The 27,804-nt window shown below is 37.6% G+C and overlaps 1 protein-coding gene across 2 annotated transcripts; it reads left to right on the forward strand.

The window, feature by feature from the left end:
• The first annotated feature begins 1,333 nt into the window (after positions 1-1,333).
• LOC110920210 (glutathione S-transferase zeta class) lies at positions 1,334-27,804 on the forward strand. 2 transcript variants are annotated; one of them, XM_022164434.2, is made up of 10 exons: positions 1,334-1,387; positions 3,011-3,098; positions 3,186-3,242; positions 3,905-3,990; positions 4,070-4,141; positions 4,222-4,275; positions 5,047-5,122; positions 27,181-27,242; positions 27,320-27,379; positions 27,475-27,804. In XM_022164434.2, exons 1-10 carry the CDS (start codon positions 1,337-1,339, stop codon positions 27,604-27,606), a joined length of 738 nt encoding a protein of 245 aa, XP_022020126.2. In that variant the 5' UTR covers positions 1,334-1,336; the 3' UTR covers positions 27,607-27,804. The 2 variants fall into 2 exon arrangements, with proteins under 2 accessions (XP_022020126.2, XP_035844977.1); XM_035989084.1 differs by lacking the exon at positions 4,222-4,275.

Here is a 27,804-nt window from a genome sequence, read left to right on the forward strand (position 1 = left end):
TGGGTGCATAGCGCCCCACTACACATTGTCTTAGAGGTCTGATTTCATATTTTAATGCAGGATTGGTGGAGAATACCGAGAGAGAGAGAGAAATAGAGAGAGAGAGAGAGAGAATTTAGTAAGAGAAAGGGTTAGAGAGAGAGAGTTTTGGGTTTGTTTATATTTTATTTTTTGCTCTCTTAATTAACATATATTTTAATTAAGCGGGTAAAATTACAAAAGTATCCTCATGTGACAAGCACATGATCTCGTTTAACGTTAAAAACAAACTAAGTTAGGGTCAAATGATATACAATGCAAAATTTCAAAATATTAAGTACAAAACTCATCAACTTTAAAGACAAAAGACAACGCTTAAAATTAGGTATAAAGATAAAGGACAAAATTTGCAATTCTCTCAGTTATAAATTAAAATCATATAACAATTATTAATAAGAATAATAAATCTAATTAATAACATACCAATAAAATTATTTTAAGTTACGATAAAATAAATGTTATATTTAAAAGATACAGAATAATAAGGGTAATATTTATATAAATTATTACGTGTAATGTAATATGTAATTTATGTACTTTATATATTTGTGTACTACATAAATTTTAGTATTCAATATGTGTAATACACGGGATGGTATGGTAGTTTAGTGTTACTAATTAACATTTGACGGTTATTGTTATAAATTCAAGTTAGTTGTGCAAACTATCATATGGTAATAAAAATACTTTTGTTATATGAAGTTTTTACATATTATATAATTATATTGTAGAACCCCATATAATATACGTGTCTATAACTTTGTAATACAAATATAACGTTGATAATCAGTAAAAAATTTTAAAGATTAACATATAATGAAAACACTTAACTTTGAGTGTTGATACTTAGACCACAAGGTGTGGTGGCGTGGAGATTGAGGGGAGGTGGGAGCCACTCCACGCCCCAACACAACCCTGTCACTTGTTCGACATGGGCATTGCCCCTTTTGAGGTGGAGATGTTCACGGGTGTTGCCCTTGATTTCTTTGAGAACCTGATTTTTATTAAATCCTTTCATGCTCCTAACATTACCCCATGCCTTTTTTTAATGTAGAAGGTAAAACCCACATAGGTTATGTGACGCTTACACGATAGGCTGGAGGCTCTGGCCTTACCCTTGTTACTCCATATAATCTTAATCTGCATTATCTTTTTTTAATTCTCGAGGACCCACGTAGTTAGTTGTGTATCTCCAACGATTTTCAAAATATGTGGGCGTTAAGTAGGCATTTTTCTTTATAAATGCGTTATGTTAGGTAGGCATCTGTTGTCTCTTTTCTTTTGGACAAATTTGTATATGTTAAAAGGTTTCTTTTCTATTGTCTTCATCAATTCCACAATCCACATGGTACGTCTATCTCTCTCTCTCTCTCTCTCTCCGTATATATATTGATTGGTCTGTTCCGTAAAATGCATTTATACCTAACGTAAGAAAGATTATTAAGGTAGTGGATATCCAACATGTACCAGTTTATTATAAGGGGAAAGTGAAAAAGACAAGGTTAGATGCGAAACTCTCAATACTAAGTGGTTTCGTTAAAACGAAAACTAAAAATAATATATGATTTTGGAAAACTAACATCTATGTGCCTTCCGCCCTTTCTATCCCTAGTCGAACCTGGTTTTTCAGTTTTATTCATGCTCTTGCATACGCATATCGATTGATCGATCCCATCGCCAAACCATCTGTTGTATTTCAGTTCAAACTCACCAACTTTGATTTCCCCATCCGATTATGGATTTATTAGGTTTTTTTTATTAGGTTGAATATGTTTAATTGTTGTTATTAAAACTGCCTGCAATTCAACTGATTGATCCATCATGGAGGCATTAGCTCGATCTTATTGAAATTACTTAGTTGAGGTCAACTGTCAAGACTATGGTCAAACCGTAGTGAGCTAAAATTAAACTGGTCAAACATGGTGAATGGAAATTAGACAGACCAAACATAGTGAATTAAAAAGAAATGGGTCAAGATATAATGACTTAACATGAAGCTTGTCCAAATAAAGTGGATAAATATTATACATGTCAAGTATAGAAAATAAAATTGAAGTAGGCCTAACGGGTAAAAATATAGAGAATGGAAATGAAACGGGTAAAAATATAGAGAATTAAAATGATACAGGTAAAATGTAGAGAATTAGAATGAAACGGGTAAAATATAGAGAATTAAAGTATTCAATAAGCTAAATATTGATCATGTATTCTGTAAGCTATTTGTGTCCAACTTTTGGCCTAACATCTTGTTTTCATGCTGCGGTTCACATCTTACCTTAAATGCCTAACATCGACATATTCACTTTCCCCTTTAAATAAATGCACTATGCATATATATCACACCACAAATGGTCGGTTTGTTAGGGTACGCCATGGCACCCGCAATTAGTTGTCAAGAAAAATATAACACATGCGCTTACTGTATTTTTTTAAAAGAAGTTAGCGTGCGGAAGTTAATTATAAAGAATTAAATTATTAAGAAAAGAAAATTAGAAAAGGAAAAAAAAAATAAAGAATATCACACCACAAACACATGCAAAACTACATAGGCTATCCTCATTGAGGTAGAGGATCCTGTACATTAATCCAGAAGTGTGAGAAGTGTATTATAACACTATATATAACACTATATAACATCATATAAACACCGTATAACAATATGTAACGTATAACAATATGTAACACCATATAACACTATGTAACACTATATAACACTATATAACAAATATAACACTATAGTTTGTCTGATAGCATGTCTATGATAGATGTATAGTGTTATATATTGTTATATAGTGTCATATAGTATTACATAGTGTTATATGGTGCTATATGGTATTACATAGTGTTATACGGTGTTTATATGGTGTTATATAGTGTTATTTATAGTGTTGTAATACACTTCTCACACTTCTGAATTAATGTACACTATCCCTACCCTCCTCATTGATTCTCACCTTGATTCTTTCTGTAGATGACTAATGGTGAAAAAAAGTTGCAACTCTACTCTTGTTTCATAAGCCATCCCTCATTTAGTGTTCGAATTGCTCTCAACTTGAAAGGTTTTCTTATTTGATAATCTAATCTTCCTTTAACTGAATATAGACGTTATTTAAATTGCTGATATGAATATTTTGTTTTTTTGATAGGACTTGATTATGAATGCAAATCCATTAATGTGTTCAAAGGAGAGCAGAGCCATCCTGGTAATAAAGTTATTTCATTTAAATTAAGCGCAGTAATCTACTTACATGTTGATGTTAGTTGAGACTTATGAATTTGTTACCAAATTCAAGTATGGATCATCATTAAATGGAAAAATATCATATGTGTTTCACATATAGCTTCTAGATTTACTAGTTCCGACTTCCGATTGTGGTTTCTTTATGTTATGTTCAACTGTTTGATTCCTAATACCAATCGACACGTATGTTTTCTCCCACCCGAGCACACTAGTTCTCCTCTCAACCACCCAACCAACGTATTGAAAACACGTTTGATCATGGTATGTGAGGTGGACATTCCTTATGACCTAGTGCGCATTCGAACGGTGTAGGATTTATCTATTGACAACGGTCACAACATACGGAAATTTCATATAGTTCGTCTATACGAAATATTAGTGGTCATAAGGAATGTATGATCTCAAATACCATCATTCTGTTTGGGGGTTGTAGTTGTGGATGAGAGAAGACTCCAGAGTTAAGCACGCTTTGGGTGTCATGACGAGGGACCACGTTCCACTTAGGCAACCAAAAGCAAATTTGTAAGTTCCTGTTGAGAAAGCCTAATGAAATGAGGGGTCGAATGTTACCTTGTATCTGTCTACGTGTGCATGTGTAACTTAATTTCCTTTTTGTATGCATAGAGTTTTTAAAAATCAGCCCTATGGGGTTTGTGCCTGCTCTTTTAGACGGTGACATGGTGCTTGCTGAATCTTCTGCGATCATATTGGTTAGTAACTTCAAAATTATCTTCATGTTAACTCTAAAGCTCTCTAGCAAGACACTTTTTCTTTTTTCCTATGATACAGTACCTAGATGACAAGTACCCTCAGCATCCTTTGTTACCTCATGATCTTAAGAAAAGAGCAATAAATTATCAGGTAAGATATAAGAATCGATTTCACATATGAATATGTTCAATGTGTTTATTTGAATTCTGGTATATGATATGTCTGTATAGGCTGCAAATATTATCTCTTCAACCATACAACCTACTTTAAGGATACCTATTTTGGTGAGTAAACGTAATTTAGGGGTTGTTTGGTCGCCAATTAATGATTTCATTACGAAGCTACCTCTAAATCCGTCAGAGGTAAAATGTGTTTGGCTCACTTAAAAGACACTTCATCAGTGGTGGATCTAGAAAAATCCACATAGGGGTAACGTTTCAATAAAAAGGGGTAACGAAATAAAAAAAAACGTCAAATTTTTCCAAAATTTACACTACCGTCGGAGCGTCACCGAAGTGTCAAGGGGCAACGGAGGTTACCCCTTCTATCACTCTAGGTCCGCCCCTGCACTTAATAAGGGGGGAGGGGGTGGTTATCACTTGCAAAAATTCCATCACTTCCAACATTCAATCAAGTTCCGCCATGTCATCAACCATTATTCCATCACTCACAACTTTACTCACAACACCCAACAATAAACCCACACACCCCCTCACATCCATTTATCACAGAATGGGCCATAACGCGTGAAGTTTATCACGCTAATTAAGTTCCACGCGTGGAAATTGAGAGGTGGGGGTGGTGTGTTCATTTCCATCACTCGTTATTAAGTGCCATCACGTGCAAACAAAGAACCACCCCGCCTCCCCTAATAGTTAATAGAGCTTGGGTAAGTTTTAGAAACATGCTATGCTGACCCATTAAAGGCTACCTCTTAATCGATCAGGCCTCTTAATGGCTAAACACAACAATGCCAAACAACCCCTTATTTATTTATTCATTCTTGTTAATTTGTAAACTCCTCACTAAATTTTATATATCATTCTGAGTTTCAGGCTTACATCAGAGATAACGTTGGTCCTGACGAAAGGATTACATGGGTTCATAAGCATCTTGGAAAAGGCTTTACTGGTAAACATATTTCTTTCTTGCTATTCTCATAATAAATAATAACTGATGACTTCTAAACTATTTGCATCAATAGCTGGTTTAGGAATCCATACGTGTTTTTAGGTGATTTTTGAAGTTGCATGTAAAAGTAGGTAAGTCAAACGGCAGGGCTATCATATGATGTAGTTGTTGTTAGCTAATAAAAAAACTAGTATTTTAATAACTTAAATACCTATATGAGTACGTGTAATTAAGGTTGTCTCCACCGAGAATATGTGGTTAATGTTTAATTACGTTGTTTATATAATTATTACTAATGTGATTTGGGGATTTTGATTAATTTGAAAGAAATTGTAAAATTAATTAAGAAAAGTGTTAACTAATTAAGGAAAAACGACTCCCACCAGAGATTCAGGATCGATTTCACACAAAACACCGTTTAACTACTAAAACACCATTGTTTTGGTCAAAAAATTGTAAGATGAACTTAATAACCAAAAATAGAAAATGAGGTTAGGTGCTTATGAAAATGTTATATTTTGTATTCAGGATCCTGGGTCTGCTGTTAGGATCCTCAGCTCTAAAAATAAGATTTTTTTTGAATGGTGAACTTTATGTATAAGGTTACCACACTCTCCAAATCGGAGAGCCCCGTATTGCCCCGCTCTGGCTTCAAAGTTTGGCGTTTTTGGGTGTTCCCCTGGGAAACCATACCGCCGGCTGCCACTTTGCAGTCGTTGAGCAGAACTCTCTGGCGTAACACACGGTGGGATGAAAACCCGGTTGGGCTTGGGAATCGAACTGACAACCTCACACAAGGTCAAGTCCAAATCCTTCATTGCCTATATTCACCTCAATATGACACAAGTGGGAATTGAACTTGAGTTTCTCTCCATTGAAAAACCCAAACCTCCTACCACTACGCCACAAGTGGGGGGATGCTAAAAATAAGTTATGTGTTGGTTTTGCTTGGTCAAAACTTTAATGCATGACAAACAAATCTGAGAATGTTGAAGAACAACCAACATAGAGGATATGTCACGGAGAAAAAGCCCTTGATCTTCTTTGTGAAGATGATATCCGATACACAAAAAAAAAAAAAAAAAAAAAAAAAACTTACACCAAAGTCATCGGTTACTCTGCTTTATTAGTCAATCATTTTTTGGCTAATTGGTCAGGTTTATTTGGTTAGATTGTCGATTTTCGGTTCTATTAGTAACCCAAACCTTACATGGGTTAATTTTTTTTTTTTGCCTAGAAACACATGAAATTGAGATATCAATACCATAGTTGTTAAAAGTCATCGCCTCTTGCGCCTAGGCCCATTTTCCAAGCGAGGCGAGACAATTGCGCTTTAATTCTCCAGGTGATGGTTCCAGAGCAGATTCCGGTGAGATTCTAGATTTTGGAGAGTTTCCGGCCAAATTCTCTAAATTCCAACAAGATTCCAACTAGATTTCTACTTTTATCCGAACGAAATTAACTATTCTACACTAATATTTTAGAACTTTTGGTATTAAATAAATTATATTAAATGTTATATAATAGCTTTAATTTAAGACCCTTACTATTATTTAACGGTTTCCGTATAAATATTTACTTAGAATGTGTATTTATAATTACACATACATATAAAAATGCGGGTTTATTAAAAACTTTTACTAATTTAAAACGATACAACGTTATGTAATTAAGTTCATCGTTTAAAGATGACGACAAAACACAGTGCGGAAGCTTGTATCTTGATTGTGTTCGATTCTTCGTTGAGCTTGATCGTCATCCGACCTCCAGTTTATACCTATGATCAAGACCAACCTAAAAGTTAGTTTTGATAACTTAAAAATGAGTTTAATAAAGTTCATAGCCTCGAACAAGCAAAACAAAAATAATTTTCCGGATTCATGCCTCTCGCGCCATGCGAGAGGCTTCCCCTAATCCTTCGCGTACTGCCGCGTGTCGCACCAGTGCCTCCGTATCCCCTCGCGTGCTGCGGAGGAGACCTTTTTCCAGCAGGTTTGTTGCTGGTACCTGCATTTGCCCAACTTTATTTTAAATTGAAAACCACACTTTAAAGTATCATAACTTTTGATCTACTTAACCAATTCGCGTGATTCTACGCGGCCGTAATTTGAATCTCTATCTAATGGAGTTAAAATCCAACATCCAAATTTATGATTTACTAGATTTAAGCCCACGGCTTTAAATTCAATTATTTAACTTTTTGACCCGTTCATGTTTAAAATCACAACTTGTTTCTAAATAGTCGTAGAGTATATGCCTATGTATTTATCTCAAAAGTCTATAGCTCGGACTCTTAATTTTTATAAATTATGTGGCTCATATCCAATTTACGAGCATAATTCGTTTTGACCCGTTTAGAAGATTTAAAACTTTAAGTTTAAATCTTTCCCCATAATATGCATAATCAACTCTATATTAAGATATCAATTATCTGCCACCACAACCATAATTGTGGTGGTTTTAAATGATGTAGATTAGTTATTCCCAATTGTGCCATTCGAAATGTCATATTGCGGCAAAGACCATTTTGATACATATGATCCAAAAAGGCTTATGCCTATAACTTTTACGCTTATTTATAACTTACATGATTATAATACATGTTCTAAAACAACTCATATGGGTCGTTTGCCCAACTTACCCATCAAGGGCATTTTGGTCAAGTTTAGTCCTTTGTTTTACGACGAAGGACTTTCGCTAATCATTTGACCAAAATCGCATGTTTAACTAAAAACTTATTTATGTGTACCTGGCCCGGGTCAACATATTGACCCGTTTTAATAACTTGTCTCCATTTAATTGCTAATTCATAGCATAGCTAATTTACAACCCGTTTTAACCTGTGAGCATAAGACTCGACATACACTTATTAATCGTTAATTGTTAAATGGTATCAACATTTCCATTTGACCCGTTTGGTCTAAATGACCAAACATTTTGCGCTTATGTTTTAATGGTATTTACTTACCATTTCGTTAGGTACTCATTTCAGATTTTTTCACCAATTAGTTAGGTCTCTTAAATCCGTTTCTTACGCATTTACCCAACATGGTTTATGCCACTTGGTGTTGTTTTAAACTTCAACTTTAATCCATTTATACTTTGCTAAATCACTGTTTCACCCCTTTTATTCGTTTAGGCTTACTTATAAAGTAGCGTTCGAAAACTCATTTTATCTTAGTCTTTTCGTGACTAATTTATCGTTCCACCCCTTTTTACCATTAACCATGGTTTTTAACATTTATTTTTGTTCCAACCCGTATCATTTCGTGTCGGAAACCATATTTCGAATATTATCTCTATTGTATTTATAACTTATAGAATAAACACGCATTCTACAAAAGGTGTAAGTTTCACTTACCTTACATCCAAACTGCGCCTTTCTTCCATACTTGAATTCTTTGACCCGCTTCCTTCCCAAGCTTCCACCTAGCTTGTCAAGCGTCAAACTAGCATCATAATTCGTAAGACGGTTAGACTAGTCATCTCTAATTACGACTATTCCGTCTTACGTGTTTTAAGTCGAAATTATTATTCGACCTTATCATTGGTTAATTTGACTTTTAAAAGTCATTTATCCTTAATCGTATATAATGCACATTTGTGTCTCATTTCGGCGATCTCATCAATTTACCCGGTAGACATTATTATGATGCTACCATTTTAAACTACCTTTCCATCCATGTTCATGCTATTATTAACGCCAAGTTAACTTAGCTCTCTTTTATCAAAGATGATTTATTCTTTCATAGTGTAAAATTTACGGATTTTCATCTATAAGTGAATACCCGTTTCATCATGTTATTAGGCATTCATCTAAATACCTATTCAAATCAAGTTCTAACTACGAACTAGTCGGCACCCAATTTCACTTAGGCATTTTAACGAGCACCTTGAGGGCGAGATTCGTATACTTCTTTTGTCAAGTTTTTGATTAACTTTTTAATCGAGTTTCGACATCAATATCACGTCCTTAAGTCTAGTGTTCATAAACCACATCTAGAACTTGCCTTACTTACATCAATGCTCATCCATTCTAACACTCTAATTCTAGTGTTCATCATATAATCATAAAACCCACTAAGCACCTACATAATTAGTTAACCGAAACACTAATTTATGGCGCTAAATTAACGAGTTTACATCTAGGGCTTGTTCCTAGACTTGTACTCATATCAATTTCACTAAAACATTCAACTTTCATACAAGAATTTCGTTCATGCATGTTTATCACAATTTCAAAATATCACCAAAATATAAATTTCGACATACCTCATGATTCTCATGAATAGGTGATCGTTATTATATGTTCAAATCCGAATTTGGGTTTCAATTACCCTTTCAATTTTGAAGATCTTCATGAACTAGGGTTTGCACCCCTAGTTCCTTGCTCCTGGCCGATTACACGCACACACACACTCTTAGTGTGTGTGTTGTGTTGTTTTAGTTGTTTTAGTTAAAACAAGTTTGCCACTTGGCAATATTAGTCCCTATAGTTTCAAGGATTTATAAATGGGTTAACTATTTCAAGTTTCCTTTATTATTCTAAAAACACATAACTAACTAGGTTAATATTCCTAGTTACTTAACCTTATAGGGTAGCCCAGTTGGCCAGCCTCACCCACCCTCTCCCTAGAGGTCCCGGGTTCGAATCTTGGTGTCCGCAACCCACGGCCAAGCTCTTCGCTCTCGGTTGGGTATTCACCCCCAGGCAGCTATGGGGCTAAGCTAGCTTGTGGAGTGTGATCACTCTAGCGATTGGGAGGACCGTGGAATAACCCCCCCCCCCCCCAATATTCCTAGTTACTTAGTGGGTTCGGGGAAGTCATAACCCGTTTCATTTTAAGTCCCGTTAACTCGGGTTTCTTCTAACGTTGTTTTCTCAAAGCATTTGTTCTCCTTTTTAATTAATACTAGGATTATTTGTTTAAGTCCTAATATTCACCGGGTCAATTTTACCACTAATAGTGTTTTACCCGTTCATTATTATTAACGTGGTTTAATTTCCAATCCCATTTTCGAGGTGTTACAAGTCTACCCCCCTTAAAGAGGTTTCGTCCTCGAAACCATCTTTACGTAGTTCCTTGGTTAGGCCAAACGAACTTAGTTTCGTTTTTGAGGCATTCACTCTTTTCGGTCAACAATTATCATTTGTATTGACGTGTGCGTCTTTCATGTACAAGTTTTCACGAACCGTGACTTTTATCGTGTATTTCTTATCCTTGTCGCCTATTTGACCGAGTTGTCATTTGACCAGTCAGTCGTGTTAGTCCGTCAACATGTTTACTCCATGCTAGTCTTATATTAACAAGCGCTTTGCATCAGTCATGACACTCTCTTGACTTTGAATGGTTTTTACCGGCTAGACTGACTAGTCACCGTCACTTCATACCCCGTCACTCGGGTTTACCATATTGCCATTTCCGGCCTTGTGTGCACTTAGGATTTCCTAACCACCTCATATTACCTATGCTTGTTAGAACATTGCTTTTGACTAAAATACTGAATTTTTAGTTTAACATTTTCTCTTTGTCTTACGTCATTTACTTGTATCAAGGAATTTATGTCTGAGGATTTATTCCTTTCCATTATTATTAATGTGGGGAATTATAACTAGTTCCCACGCTTAACCCAAATGACCCTTAGGTTCTTTCACTTAGCCTCATAGGCTATTTCTTTAGATTTTCACCTTTTTAAGGTGAGAGCCCAACAGTTCGTTTTGTTCTATTTGTGACCCAAGGGTCTTTTGGTCCCGTAGACCTTTACATTGTTTACAACCCGAAGGTTAGGGTGATCCCGTAGATCATCTTTTACTCGTGTCATTATTCAATTGCATATATATATATATACACATATGGCGTTAAGGGACCCCTTTTTATGTTTAGAAAAAAAATTATTGTCGCTTTTGAAACTCGTTTGACCTTGACCGTAGTCTAAGGCCACATTCGGTTTCTTTTGGACTACTCCTCCGACTATATGACTTCTTACGTCATTTACGCGCCGGTTTGTTCTCTGTTTAGCATTATCCGGTTTATTCCTATATTTATTTACAACCCGTTACCCGGGTTCTTTTGTATTAATGTTTTTAACGCTCCCGTTGCCCGGTTTGCGTTTTCCTTACATTATCAAGCGTTCTTCTTTATTCCATCCGTTCAACTTGAAATAGTTGAACGAAATTTTCAAAATTTATGTTTGCAATATCTTGTCGTCTTTTAGTCATAACTCTTAATCCGAGTCCTTTAACTTTTAATCCGCGTTCCTGTCTCTTAGTTTACGCGTACTTCTGAAATCCTACCCATCCATCGGGTATTTTACCAAAGTCATTATTATTGCCACCTTTCTGGTACGCGTTAAGACTTCGTTTTGATTTATTTGGTCGTCTTAGCGAATCCCATTGCTTTTATTCGACCAAGTCCTTTATTCTTTATTCAATCCGTTTAACTTGTTCGTGTGAATTTCATCTCTTATGACAGTCAAACTTTATCCCCTATGCCTTAGCATTCTCATTGGTCGGTTTGTATTTTCATTTGCTTTGATTCTCGTCCCTTCCCTCGGGCTCGTTATTCTAATGTAATACGCTTCCGTTGCCCGGCTTACGTTTACATTATCATCAAATATTTTACTTATTTGATATGTTTTGGGTACCTTTTTAATTCGTCCCATTCACCCCGTCGTTACCACATCGAACGTAAATGTGTCTATTATAAAAAATTCACGGTATCATGCGTTCACTACTTACTTGGCCAGAGTAAGCGATCAACACATGGTGCACATGACCTTTTTATAAATTTCACATCACGCCCCATGTAAGTAATGCCTCTATTTATTTCCATATTCTTGATTTCATTCGGTAAAACCTTACTTACTTGCTAACAGTTAGAGGGATCAACACATGTGTATTATGTCTTGTACCTTAAGCAACTATGATTGTATTATTTAAATTTTAAGATACCTATACTTCATGTATTATAATATAATATAGATATATCGAAAAAACGGATTGTTATCCTAAACATGTTAGAGCATTCACATCCATTCCTTTATCCTTATTCCTATAATTACACTAAAAATCATTGTCTTTTCTCTCTCATTTTCAATTATGTAGTAATTTTATTCCTTTATCATTACATTTCTCTCTTCTCCACTCACAACCACTTTCAAAAAATATTAAAAAAAACTAATGGCGGCGAACAGCCCCCCCCCCCCCAACCCCAATATACAGATGAACAGTATTATTATTTCTCTCCTACACTTATAACCACTTCTTATAATATGCAAAACCCATCACAGATGGAAAAGGATGTGAATACTTTTAGTTATATGTTGTAGGCATCCCAACCATAGTGACTTTGGTGATAGTCACATACCACCCAAGGGCCCAACCATTTACCTAATTTTACATTTCACTTCAAAAATCAGATAAAAACATAAATTTCTTTCCTAAGTCACCTGTTCATAGAAATTTTTTTTGATTTTGTTGGAAATAATTGGATTCATAAATAACCAAGTTTTGTGACCCAAATCTAGGACACACCACTTTTCTATTATAATGATCGAATACCACATAGATTACAACACCTTAACCATCTATCTACACTAAAACAACCTTGCTCCTACTAATATGGAACCATATAAATAAACAAATCTCTTTAATTATCTCTAGCTTTTCTATACTCGTATATCTACACCCTTTATTGACGGATTTTAATCTCTTTCATTTGACCTTTCATCTTCCTTGACCTAACCAAACCAACCATTTAATTGTCACACCCTGGCTTTTGCAGAAGCGTAGGTTTAATTGGTGTGACTTCTTAATACCATAGCACAATCATAACAATGCTATATGAAATTTAAAACACATGATGATCATCCATTCATTAAATTTTGAAAGTCACCACAACATCATTGTTTAAATTGTCCACACATAAAACAAAATACAACCATGTCATAATTAAAACGCGTTCGCATGACACAACAAAAGATTTAAATAAAAACATGGTTTAAGGACAAGTAACCCGTCCAGGTAAGGGTTACACCTCCTAAACCTGGATGACATCATTATTCCCTACGCAGCTTGACACGATTGCACACATCGCCAGATCCATTAATTTCCTGAAATACATGTAGTTTGAAAAATCAACAAAAGTTGAGCGAGTTCATGTAAAAGTGAATATGTATAAACCTTTCATGTATGAATAAAAGTCCCTGGTATGTAGCAATAATGAAAAAAAGAGATCACCAATGGGTTGTAAAGCCACTGGTATGTGTGAAAAGGTGCAGGAAGACTCAAACCTAGCAAATTTGTTACCGGGCTTCGGCTGTAAGACACAGTCACCTCTATGGGCCGCCCCGGCCTCACGGGTGTGGGCTCGCTACACCCAAATAGATCTATCACTCTTGTGTCCCTCGGTCCTAACAACGAGGATTGATGGCCATAAGTGTTGTACCCACCCCTCACATGATCTAGTAGTAAACCCTCCCTACGCTAACCATACCATGTAAATAAATGTTTGTAATAATTGTCGCATGTATTTCACCCCCGAAGTATAAAACTGAAAACAGTAAAGAAAAAAAAGGGACATGAACTCACTGAAGCGCGTCTCCTGAAATAGTCGTCAATCCAAACTCGGTCTGCTACGCGACGACCTACACGTCCTAATGCCTATTAGACGGATGGGCCGTGCCTTGGCTTAGGATTTAGTGTTTTGAATTGCGTTACATTGATATTATATCAAGTTTGGCTACTTGTTAAAATAATAATTATTATTTTAACTTAAGTTGTGTTTTTGGAAAATAGTTAGGCAACTATTTCGTATCCACACTTCTCAAGTATTTTATACGTGTATTTCCTTCCCAATGATGGGGGTAGTTATACATGTACACTCATAATTTCCGATAAATATATTTTAAATCCCAGTTAGAAAAATATACTTAAATTATTTGTCTAAAACATCTTAATTCAAAATATATATATTTTTCCCAAAAATATTATATTTTACTTCATAGATTTTCCAAAATAATATTTTACCAAAAATATACGTGTAAAAGTATTTTTCTGAAATATCACATAAGTTATGTTTTAGCGTGACGCATCACAATAATAATTGCGTAACTTAAACATTTATTTCGTGAGGGTTTTGGTATTATTTTGGAGTCGTAATTTCATGATATACATAAGTTATATTATTTTACCCTAACAATAATATAACTAGTTCACAAAATAAACAAATAATCACACAAAAGTTTTAGTATAAAATATATATTCTAAATATATATTTATCGAATTTTATTTTCGAAAATCAACCTCCGACACTTAGTATTTTTGTAATAAAAATTTTGGCGAAGTTTATTTCGAAAACAAGGTTAAAAATATAATTGTAAACACTTACTAGAAAAATATTTTCTAAGTGTTGAAATTTTAGAAAAATTTCGCCAGAGTTTCCTTTGTAAATGGAAGCGTCCATGCTTACTAGCATATCATTTTCTTTTCAAACAATCCATTCAAACAATTCTCAATCGTCAACATACAACCTTTATTTACCAAACTTGTCAAAATCAAGCATAAACTATAAACTTATGAACTTGAAAATTTATAAAAATGTGTAGTAACTTACTAGCACACTTAGTAAGTCTTGTTACCTTCCAAAATGCGATTTGTTCTTTAAAAACTTTATTTTTAAAGAGTTCGAATATTCACAACTTCTAGTCATATTTTCTAAAAATATTTCTTTGTGAAATTTTCTTATTACACAAGTGTTTCTACACTAGTTTATCTACCAAAAATGTGTTAAGTTTATATAAGATCCAAGTTTTAACAAAACTCATACTTTTCACTTGGTTCTTTCGAAAAACCACTCATGGATCTTTAGATCTACAAGATTATAACCTACTTTGATCTTTATTTTTCCAAGAAATCATTTATTTATTCAAGTTCATAGTTTATGTGTGGATGATTCCATCATCCTACACATTTCTAACTTTCTCATCTTGCTAGTTCATGTTTTTAATCATGATCTAGCAAGATCATATGATGGTCCATATCATTTCTACTAGCAAACAATAATCAACAAGCATCACAACACAAGAATATCATGATTTCTTAACCATATTAACACTACTACATCACAAAGTTAGTTTATGTTCAAGACTTTGTTTATGGTTCTTTAGAGTTCTTATCATTTTGATCTTTAAACACCATTAACCACTTAAACAACATGTAAAATGCAAGGATCTAAGTTCTTACCACTAGCACAAGGCTAGGGGAGTTCAAGAGTATAAAAGTGGTGGATAAAAGAAGATAAGAGAGATCCTTGAGCTTCCGAACACACCAAGCTTGTTTGTATGATCTCTAGCACCTTTGGATGTATGTGGATTGCATGAAAGAAACTTGAAGGTGGTGATGGTGGGTGTGGTTGGTTTCGGCCGACCAAGAGAAGAGAAGAAGAGAGAGTTTGAATGTTGTTTGATGTTGGTGATGATAAGAATGATGGACTACAAGGTTTACTTATAATCCTCCATCAAGCTATTGTCCATTAGTCTAAGTGTTCCATAGAGTACATACCATATCCAATAAAATAATTAAGAAAATCATGGGGTGGGAGACCCTATGTAACCGTCCCAAGGGGGGGAGGGGGTGCTTGGTTGAGTTTCAAATATTTAGTTACTAATCTAGTTAGAGATCAAGTGCTAAGTTAGTGGTTTATGGTGTATTATTAATTATATAGTGTGTTAGGGTGTTCGGGGACCCTAACTAGCTTAGAAAAATAAAAACAATGTGTTTGACAATATTTTTGTGTTCCGGGTAAAGTCCGGTTCTTCGGTTGGGTGTTGTCCGTTAAAGTGCTTAATTAATCCGTAAGGTGTCTTTTATAATACTTTTAGTGACACTTTTAATTCCCAACACTTTGGAAAGTATCTAGGACCATTTTGTCAAGTTTTTGCACCTTAATAGCATAATTAAATGCTGAATTTTTGTTATTAAGTGCAGAATTCTGCATTTAAAGTGTGTTTTAGGCACTTCCTGACACTATAACTATCACCTAGTGACGCAGTTTTATGGTCCTCACTTCCCTACACTCCTACTAGTGTAGTACCCTGTCTCTGGCTCATACTGGCCTCAAAACATTGTCTGACTAGGTGCTGGCATTGTCAGCATGTTTTCTGGGTTATCCGCTCACTGTGCTAGCTGTGCTTTGTGCATCAAGTTTGTCACTAAAGTTTGTGTGAAATAAATGGAGTGACAGTATGAAATGTGATGCATATGTATGTATGTATGTAACAGAAAACAGAAAGCAGTTTAATCACAGTTGTAATCAAGCACAGTCATTAAGCACAAATTAAATATTAATTAATTGTACGGATACCTGTAATTGTGAGGGTTGTCACATTCTCCCCCCGTTAAGAAAATTTCGTCCCGAAATTTTAGGTTCTGCTTCTAGTTGCAGGGGTCTTGGGAAATAAATGGGGGTATTTCTCCTTCATACGGTCCTCACGTTCCCACGTGAATTCTGGCCTGTGTCTCGCATTCCATCGAACTTTGACGAGTTTGACACTACTCCGGCGTGTCCTGTTTATCTTCCAATCAGTGACCTCAACTAGTTCTTCAACAAAGTGGAGCGTGTCGTCGATATGAACTTCGTCGGCAGGAATGACAACTGTCTCTTGAGTCGGACTCTTTTTCAGGTTGGATACATGGAATTTATCATGAACGCCATTAAGTTCAGCAAGTAGGTCCAACTTGTATGCTACAAGCCCAATCCTTTGCAGGATTCTGAATGGGCCAATGTAACGTGGATTCAACTTTCCACGCTTTCCAAAGCGTGCCACACCCTTCCAGGGTGAAACCTTCAATAATACCATATCTCCCACCTCGAATTCCAGAGGTTTCCTTCTTCGGTCCGCATAACACTTTTGTCGATCGCGAGCCGCTTTGATGCGCTCTCGGATCTGTGCAATCTTGTCTGTCATTTCTTGGACTAATTCCGGACCAACTAGTTGTCTATCACCTGTGTCGGCCCAACAAATCGGTGATCGACATTTGCGTCCATAAAGAGCTTCGAACGGTGCGGCTTGAATACTTGCATGATAGCTGTTATTGTATGAAAATTCGACCAATGGTAGGTGAGTGTCCCAACTTCCACCTAAATTCATTACGCAAGCTCGCAGCATGTCTTCTAATGTCTGAATTGTTCGTTCACTCTGTCCATCGGTTTGCGGGTGAAATGCTGTACTTAGATTCAGCTGAGAACCAAATGCTTCTTGAAAGGACTGCCAAATCCTTGACATAAATCTTCCATCTCTATCAGAGATGATTGAGAGAGGCACTCCATGTCGTGCACCAATCTCTCTCATGTATATCTCAGCTAGTTTACTCGTGTTGTCTTTTTCCCTGATTGGCAAGAAGTGCGCAGATTTCGATAGACGGTCTACTATTACACAAATTGTATCGTGACCTTTGGGCGTCCTTGGCAATTTCGTTATGAAATTCATTGAAATCTGTTCCCATTTCCATTTGGATATTTCAGGTTGCTGTAGAAGACCTGAAGGCTTTTGGTATTCGACCTTTACCTTGGCGCACGTTAAGCATTTGCTAACATATACTGCAACATCGCCTTTCATCCTTGGCCACCAATAGAAATCCTTAAGGTCTTGGTACATTTTATCTGCTCCTGGATGAATCGAGTATCATGACATGTGAAACTCATCGAAAATAACCTTTCTCAATCCACCAAACAGAGGAACCCAAATTCGTCTCATGAAGCATAAAGTTCCTTCCTCGTTTAGTACCAACTGCTTCTCCATCCCACGAAGATACTCGTCCTCAATATTCCTTTCTTTCAGAGCTTCTTTCTGCGCGGCACGAATGCGCAAGGAGAGGTCTGTCTGGACAATCATTTCCAAAGCCCTAACCCTTATGGGCTTGATCCTTTCCTTCTGACTTAGGGCATCGGCAACCACATTTTCCTTCCCTGGATGATACTTGATCTCACAATCGTAGTCGTTCAACAGCTCTGCCCAACGTCTTTTCCTCATGTTAAGCTCCTTTTGGTCGAATATGTGCTGCAGGCTCTTATGATCAGTGAAGATTGTACATCGCGTACCATACAAATAATGTCGCCAGATCTTTAACGCAAATACCACTGCGCCTAATTCCAAGTCGTGCGTGGTATAATTTTTCTCGTGGACCTTTAACTGGCGAGAAGCATATGCTATAACTTTCTGTAGCTGCATCAACGCGCATCCTAAACCCTGACGCGAGGCGTCACAATATACCACGAAGTCATCCGTCCCTTCGGGTAGTGATAAGATCAGTGCATTACAAAGCTTGTTCTTCAACAACTGAAACACTTCTTCTTGTTTGTTTCCCCAATCAAACTTCTTGTCTTTCTGGGTGAGGGAAGTCAAAGGTTGAGCGATTTTTGAGAAATCCTCAATGAACCTTCTATAATAACCAGCCAAACCTAAGAACTGTCGGATCTCGGTTGGCGTCTTTGGAGTCTCCCAATTCTTTATCGCTTCGATCTTTGTGGGATCTACATGGATTCCATTTCCATTAACCACATGTCCAATAGTTGGACTTCGCGTAACCAGAACTCGCACTTCGAGAAGTTGGCATACAATTTCTCCTTTTTAAGTAGCTCCAAAATAGCTCTTAAATGATGTTCGTGCTCATCCTTCGTCTTCGAGTAGATCAAAATATCATCGATGAACACAATCACGAACTTGTCGAGGTACGGCTTACAAACTCTGTTCATCAAATCCATAAAAACGGCAGGCGCGTTTGTCAACGCAAACGGCATCACCAGAAACTCGTAACGTCCATATCAAGTTCTAAAAGCAGTCTTGGGAATACTTTCCTCTTGAATTCTCAACTGATGATATCCTGATCGCAAATCGATCTTTGAGTAGTAACTTGAACCTTGCAGCTGATCAAATAGGTCATCAATTCTCGGTAGAGGATATTTATTCTTGATTGTCAACTTGTTCAGTTCCTGGTAGTCGATACACATGCGAAAACTACCGTCTTTCTTCTTAACAAACAAAACTGGAGCCCCCCAAGGCAAGAAGCTTGGTCTGATGAATCCTTTGTTTAACAGCTCCTGGAGTTGTGTTGACAACTCCTGCATCTCCGAAGGCGCAAATCGGTAGGATGCCTTAGCGACAGGCGCGACGCCTGGAACTAAGTCAATGTGGAACTCGACTTGTCTTTGCGGCGGTAATCCTGGCAAGTCTTCTGGAAAGACTTCAGTATATTCTTTTACGACTGGAATGTCTTCGATGTTTGGCTCAGCGGCTTCTTTATCCACGATGTGTGCCAAGAAGGCAACACATCCCTTCTGTAAACACTTTCTAGCTTTCAGACAGCTAATGATTCTCAGAGGCGTATCGCGCTTTTCTCCATGGACTACGATCGTCTCTCCATCTTCTATTGGGATGCGGATGGTCTTTTCGTGACAAACAATCTCGGCTTTGTTGCTTGACAACCAATCCATCCCTACCACCACGTCGAAACTTCCCAACTTGACTGGTAGTAGATCCAAAGTGAACTCGCATTCTCCCAGCTCAATTACGCATCCTTTGATGACTTCATTCGCTTCAACTAGCTTTCCATTAGCCAGTTCAATTGAGTACGGAATATCTAGCTTACTAGCAGTTAACCCAAGCATATTCTTAAATTCTAACGATACAAAGCTATAATCGGCACCAGTATCAAACAGAACAGATGCAAAACGTTGGTTTATAGGGAACGTACCAGTGACAACGTTTGGATCTTGGCGCGCTTCCCTTGCGCCAATGTTGAATACCCTCCCACGAGCTTGATTCAGTTTTGGGCATTCCCTCTTAAAGTGCCCAACATCTCCACAATTGAAACATCCCGGTCCACGACCATTACCATTTCCATTTCCACCTTGAGTGTTGTTTTGGTTGCGATTTCCATTCCCAGCTTGATTCGCAACATTTCCACGGTTCTCATTTCCGCCATTTCCTCCCTGTTGGCGGTTTCCATTACCATTCCCATAACCTCGATTACCACCACGCCCAACACCAGTTTCGGCCCAACACGTATCCTTCGAGTGGCCATTCTTCCCACATGATTCGCATTTCCTTAATCTGCACTAACCAGAATGATGGCGCTGGTACGTGTCACACTTGGGCAGAGTGCCCATGTAACCCTTCCCTTTGTTTTCGACACCGGTTGTGGCTCTGGCCGGTGTGCTCGACTCACCCTTCTTTTTCACATTGCTTGTACCTTGCTTGAAGTTGGAAAATTTCCGTTTGTTTTCACCAGATGACTCCACATGAGTCTCCTTCTTCTTCGGTTCAGAAACTGAAAACTTATTCAATCTAATGGCTTCCTCAGTAAGTGCCACACTGAGATCGATGGCTTCCGTGATCGTTGCAGGCTTGAACGTGGTAACCATGCTCATGATCTGGGGTGCCAATCCCTAGATGAAGCGCTTAACACGTTTAAATTCGGGCGTAACCATGTACGACACCACATGGGAGAAATCGTGAAACCTTTGAACATATTCTTCAATCTTGGAACCTTCCATCTTTAGGTGCCAGAACTCAGTCTCTAGCTTCTGTATTTCAGCTCGTGAGCAGTACTTCTTCCTCATTAGCTCTTTCAGCTCATTCCAGGTTAACGTATAAGCTGCCGCTTCTCCTAAAGTTTGCACTTGCAGATTCCACCACGATAGGGCACCATCAAGAAACAGCCCTGAGATGTAGGTCACTTGTTGCTCAGGAGCACACTTGCTCATCCTTAGGACAGAGTCTGTCTTTTCAGCCCACCTGACAAACGCAACAGCACCTCCAGTGCCGTCGAAATTCACAGGCTTACAGTCGAGGAATTGCTTGTACGTGCACCCTGCACATACGTTAGAATTTACAAATGGTATTAGCGGATGTGCTAAAAGTATCCAAATGTATCGTAATATATCTCAAGCGACTTAACATTACCATTGGGTGGATTGTTATTGCCGTTGTTGTTCGAGATATTTCCGCTTGTTTCTGCATGGGAAGCCGCATACTGGGCTATAGCCGCGACAATTATCCCTTGGAGTTCCGCCTCGGTAGTAGGCATGCGTGCGTCGCGTCGTGGAGGCATCTTCTAAAAGACGATCATGTTGGTCAGGTCATAGTAAATATAATAAATATGCATATATAGTAACATTCATCAACCACATAACATCTCATGTAAAAAAAAATTAAAACAAATAATTCAACAAAGCATGTAGTGAGAACGTTGCCATTGGGCTTTCATAAATCATAACTACCATATTGTTTTTGCACGTTTTACAGTACATCACATATCAAAGTAAGATCATGGGGTTACATCACCCCCAAAAATACAAATATGTCTACACAAATCATGTACAAAAGTGTGGTCTCCCCAAAAAGTCTTCGTAAGCTGGCCCAATCGCGACTTTCTCACCAAAATAATCGACCTTCATCAAACCAAAAATATCTATGCTGATGGCGGAGGAGGAGGAAAACGAGAGAAAAGCAACTGGCGCATGTGCACCCAATCCTCCTCTAAGGCACGAATGACGCATAACAAATATGCAATCTGTTGCTCAGATGTAAGGAAACGAACATCCGAATCAGGGGAAAGAGGACGAGGAGTGTGTGGTGCAGCAAAAGGAGTCTGACAGTGACATGGAGGACGTGGAGCTCCTTCTAACTCCTGAATGCGACGACTCAGCGCGTCCTGCTGTAGCTGTAGAGAGATGAGTATGTCCTCTGTCGTGTACCCCACATGATACGGGTGGTACGGATCTGATAATGGCATAACATTGGGCGAAGCCCACAGAAATGGCTCGCCCGACGGTATGAAAGATGATGCAGTATGAGGGAACTGGGACATGAACGGTACTGATGATGGTACGGGTGGAACAGAAACAGGCGGCTGCCTCGATGAACCCTCCCCAGGACGAGGTGGCGGTTTGTCCTGGAGGAATGTGATGGAAAGATTAGTGCGATGGACGTCAGTGGTGTGTGGGTGGAACAATGGGAACTCAGTGGGTGCCGAAACAGATGCTATGGGAGGAGTGACAGGTAGCACAAATGGTGGGTAGTCATCATCCTCGATCCACCCGTTGCAGGTGTCAGCATAACGAGGATCAATGTGAGAAGCAAACGGTGCATGGTCAGCATGCACATGGGCTGAAACAGGTACTAAAGGTGCAACAATGGGTGCATATCGGTGGTAAAGCAACGGGCGCAACAATGATAGGGTCTGGTAAATGTGCAACAACTGGGGCCTCAATGGGGTCATGAGCAACGACCGGCTCCGGACCAACAGGAGCAGGCTCATCAGGAAAAAACTCGACCTCTGGCTTTGGATCATCGTCGAGGAAAACAAGAGGTGCAGCCGACATCGCCATGTCTGAGTCGGAATCAGAGGAATAGGGCTGTACTCCCTGGGCGTGCGATGAAATAGACACTACTGACTCGAATGAGTGAGCACCAAACAGATCAAAAGGAGCCTCCTCTATGGGAGCCTCAACTGGAATGACAGGATCAGCAATGGGTACATCAGCAGGAATCTCAGCCAAGGGAACAACAGGATCGACAACAGGATCATCAGCAAAAGGGACATCGGCATCCATGAGGGCCACTCCATCTTGGTCACCCTCCGGGGGACCCTCTAGGAACAAGTCGACGTCATCATCGGCGAACTCATCAGGAGGCAGATCATCGAGGGGAACTGCGGCAAGCGATAGAGGAGCAGGGACCTGAAGAAGAGGTAGGTCCCCATCGAAAGGGCCATCAGCGATAGGAATATCATCTCCAAAATCGGGAAGAGCAAACGGCTGGAAATCATCCTCATCCGTGCTAGTAGTGTCTGATGTGTAGACCTCACTCTCTGACATAATCTCATCGTCTGACACGATCGCTAAAGGATCCAAGGTGTCCGATACTCCAGTATCTGATGATGACGACATGGCGTCTGTAACACAACCACACATATGCACATATATCAACACAAAATCAAATAAACATGTAAGTCACAATAATGCAAGCAAGTAATCCTCCTAGTCTCCCAGACTATCCCTCCCAGCCTCTCAGACTAAACTTCCTAGCCTCTCAGACTAACTCCCTGGTCTCTAAGACCAACTCCCAGTCTCTAAGACTAAACCTCCCCAATCTCTAAGATTGAACCCCTCAGTCTCTAAGACTGAACCTCCCTCAGTCTCTAGGACTGAACTCCCTCAGTCTCTAAGACTGAACTCCCTCAGTCTCTAAGACTGAACTCCCTCAGTCTCTAAGACTGAAATATAAATTTTTGAAAAGTGTATTTGTGCCTTTTGTTTGTAAAAATGTTTTGTACACTGGATCTGGACGTTTAGTGTATGCAATGTAAAAATGTTTTCGTGAGAGCCCTAGTGATCATAGTCTAGACTCGAGAAGGAATCCTAGTTCGCTATGATGGAGGCTCTGATACCAAGCTGTCACACCCTGGCTTTTGCGGAAGCGTGGGTTTAATTGGCGTGACTTCTTAATCCCATAGCACAATCATAACAATGCTATATGAAATTTAAAACACATGATGATCATCCATTCATTAAATTTTAAAAGTCACCACAACATCATTGTTTAAATTGTCGACACATAAAACAAAACACAACCATGTCATAATTAAAACGATTTCGCATGACACAACAAAAGATTTAAATAAAAACATGGTTTAAGGACAAGTAACCCGTCCAGGTAAGGGTTACACCTCCTAAACCTGGATGACATCATTATTCCCTACGCAGCTTGACACGATTGCACACATCGCCAGATCCATTAATTTCCTGAAATACATGTAGTTTGAAAAATCAACAAAAGTTGAGCGAGTTCATGTAAAAGTGAGTATGTATAAACCTTTCATGTATGAATAAAAGTCCCTGGTATGTAGCAATAATGAAAAAAAGAGATCACCAATGGGTTGTAAAGCCACTGGTATGTGTGAAAAGGTGCAGGAAGACTCAAACCTAGCAAATTTGCTACCGGGCTTCGGCTGTAAGACACAGTCACCTCTATGGGCCGCCCCGGCCTCACGGGTGTGGGCTCGCTACACCCAAATAGATCTATCACTCTTGTGTCCCTCGGTCCTAACAACGAGGATTGATGGCCTTAAGTGTTGTACCCACCCCTCACATGATCTAGTAGTAAACCCTCCCTACGCTAACCATACCATGTAAATAAATGTTTGTAATAATTGCCGCATGTATTTCACCCCCGAAGTATAAAACTGAAAACAGTAAAGAAAAAAGGGGGACATGAACTCACTGAAGCGCGTCTCCTGAAATAGTCGTCAATCCAAACTTGGTCTGCTACGCGACGACCTACACTTACTAATGCCTATTAGACGGATGGGCCGTGCCTTGGCTTAGGATTTAGTGTTTTGAATTGCGTTACTTTGATATTATATCAAGTTTGGCTACTTGTTAAAGTAATAATAATTATTTTAACTTAACTTGTGTTTTTGGAAAATAGTTAGGCAGCTATTTCGTATCCACACTTCTCAAGTACTTTATACGTGTATTTCCTTCCCAAGGATGGGGGTAGTTATACATGTACACTCGTAATTTCCGATAAATATATTTTAAGTCCCACTTAGAAAAATATACTTAAATTATTTGTCTAAAACATCTTAATTCAAAATATATATATTTTTTCCCAAAAATATTATATTTTACTTCATAGATTTTCGAAAATAATATTTTATCAAAAATATACGTGTAAAAGTATTTTTCTGAAATATCACATAAGTTATGTTTTAGCGTGACGCATCGCAATAATAATTGCGTAACTTAAACATTTATTTCTTGAGGGTTTTGGTATTATATTGGAGTCATAATTTCATGGTATACATAAGTAATATTATTTTACCCTAACAATAATATAACTAGTTCACAAAATAAACAAATAATCACACAAGAGTTTTAGTATAAAATATATATTCTAAATATATATTTATCGAATTTTATTTACGAAAATCAACCTCTGACACTTAGTATTTTTGTAATAAAAATCGTGGCGAGGTTTATTTCGAAAACAAGGTTAAAAATATAATTGTAAACACTTACTAGAAAAATAATTTCTAAGTGTTGAAATTTTAGAAAAATTTCGCCAGAGTTTCCTTTGCAAATGGAGGCGTCCATGCTTACTAGCATATCATTTTCTTTTCAAATAATCCATTCAAACAATTCTCAATCGTCAACATACAACCTTTATTTACCAAACTTGTCAAAATCAAGCATAAACTATAAACTTATGAACTTGAAAATTTATAAAAATTTGTAGTAACTTACTAGCACAGTTAGTAAGTCTTGTTACCTTCCAACTTCTAGTCATATTTTCTAAAAATATTTCTTTGTGAAATTTTCTTATTACACAGGTGTTTATACACTTGTTTATCCACCAAAAATGTGTTAAGTTTATGTAAGATCCAAGTTTTAACAGAACTCATACTTTTCACTTGGTTCTTTCGAAAAACCACTCATGGATCTTTAGATCTACAAGATTATAACCTACTTTGATCTTTATTTTTCCAAGAAATCATTTATTTATTCAAGTTCATAGTTTATGTGTGGATGATTCCATCATCCTACACATTTCTAACTTTCTCATCTTGCTATTTCATGTTTTTAATCATGATCTAGCAAGATCATACGATGGTCCATATCATTTCTACTAGCAAACAATAATCAACAAGCATCACAACACAAGAATATCATGATTTCTTAACCATATTAACACTACTACATTACAAAGTTAGTTTATGTTCAAGACTTTGTTTATGGTTCTTTAGAGTTCTTATCATTTTGATCTTTAAACACCATTAACCACTTAAACAACATGTAAAATGCAAGGATCTAAGTTCTTACCACTAACACAAGGCTAGGGGAGTTCAAGAGTATAAAAGTGGTGGATAAAAGAAGATAAGAGAGGTCCTTGAGCTTCCGAACACACCAAGCTTGTTTGTATGATCTCTAGCACCTTTGGATGTATGTGGATTGCAAGAAAGAAACTTGAAGGTGGTGATGGTGGGTGTGCTTGGTTTCGGCCGAACAAGAGAAGAGATGAAGAGAGAGTTTGAATGTTGTTTGATGTTGGTGATGATAAGAATGATGGACTACAAGGTTTACTTACAATCCTCCATCAAGCTATTGTCCATTAGTCTAAGTGTTCCCTAGAGTACATACCATATCCAATAAAATAATTAAGAAAATCATGGGGTGGGAGACCCCATGTAACCGTCCCAAGGGGGGGGGGGGTGCTTGGTTGAGTTTCAAATATTTAGTTACTAATCTAGTTAGAGATCAAGTGCTAAGTTAGTGGTTTATGGTGTATTATTAATTATATAGTGTGTTAGGGTGTTCGGGGACCCTAACTAGCTTAGAAAAATAAAAACAATGTGTTTGACAATATTTTTGTGTTCCGGGTAAAGTCCAGTTGTTCGGTTGGGTGTTGTCCGTTAAAGTGCTTAATTAATCCGTAAGGTGTCTTTTATAATAGTTTTAGTGACACTTTTAATTCCCAACACTTTGGAAAGTATCTAGGACCATTTTGTCAAGTTTTTGCACCTTACTAGCATAATTAAATGCTGAATTCTTGTTATTAAGTGCAGAATTCTGCATTTAAAGTGTGTTTTAGGCACTTCCCGGCACTATAACTATCACCTAGTGACGCAGTTTTATGGTCCTCACTTCCCTACACTCCCTACTAGTGTAGTACCCTGTCTCTGGCTCATACTGGCCTTAAAACATTGTCTGTCTAGGTGCTGGCATTGTCAGCATGTTTTCTGGGTTATCCGCTCACTGTACTAGCTGTGCTTTGTGCATCAAGTTTGTCATTAAAGTTTGTGTGAAATAAATGGAGTGACAGTATGAAATGTGATGCATATGTATGTATGTAACAGAAAACAGAAAGCAGTTTAATCACAGTTGTAATCAAGCACAAGTTAAATATTAATTAATTGTACGGATACCTGTAATTGTGAGGGTTGTCACATTAATTATGATTAAATCCTTCAAATTTTTGCACGTAAACCAATGTAGCTTTGGAGATTTTACTAAAAGATCATGCGGGAAAGTATGCAACCGGAGATGAAATTTGCTTGGTAATTATTGTTTCTTTTGCATTGGATACAAATATTGTATCCTTATAGATTATATACTTACTAACATATATAGGCAGGTTGATGTGCTTCTCGCTCCCCAAATCATTGGTACATTAGAGAGATACAACTATGATATTGTATGTGTTGTATCTTTACATGTGGAATTATTATATTAGTGTTACCACTTTTAGTTTTGTTTGTAAGGTTTACGATTGCAATTTTTTTTGTGCAGAGTAATTACCCTCTTCTATCTAGGTTGAGTGAGTCATACAAGCAGGTACCTGCAATTCGTAATGCCCTTCCTGAAAACCAGCCTGATTTCCCAAAAGAAGTTAAAGGTATCATCTTAATCAGGATTTATTAGGCTAAGCGGGGCATAGCCTCATAAAACGGACGGGTCGGATTGAGTAATGGGTCATTCCAAGTTTGGGTTCGGGCCAAACTGGAACATTTTAGAAACATATCAATTTGGTTTGGGCAACGCCGATCCAAACCTAAATGAGTTTGGGTTGGTTTAGAAAAAATAGAGTACGAAATAAAATGAAATATTAACACAATTAAA

This window comes from Helianthus annuus, chromosome 4 (assembly GCF_002127325.2).
Source record: "Helianthus annuus cultivar XRQ/B chromosome 4, HanXRQr2.0-SUNRISE, whole genome shotgun sequence".
In the NCBI taxonomy this organism is placed as follows: Eukaryota; Viridiplantae; Streptophyta; class Magnoliopsida; order Asterales; family Asteraceae; genus Helianthus; species Helianthus annuus.

Excerpts from the sequence above, each read along its gene's own strand:
- LOC110920210 (XM_022164434.2), top strand. The coding sequence starts at position 1,337 with ATGTTAAAAGGTTTCTTTTCTATTGTCTTCATCAATTCCACAATCCAC. Across the intron at positions 3,099-3,185 it reads AATTGCTCTCAACTTGAAAG|GACTTGATTATGAATGCAAA; the intron begins GTTTTCTTATTT and ends TTTTTTTGATAG. Across the intron at positions 4,276-5,046 it reads CTTTAAGGATACCTATTTTG|GCTTACATCAGAGATAACGT; the intron begins GTGAGTAAACGT and ends TCTGAGTTTCAG.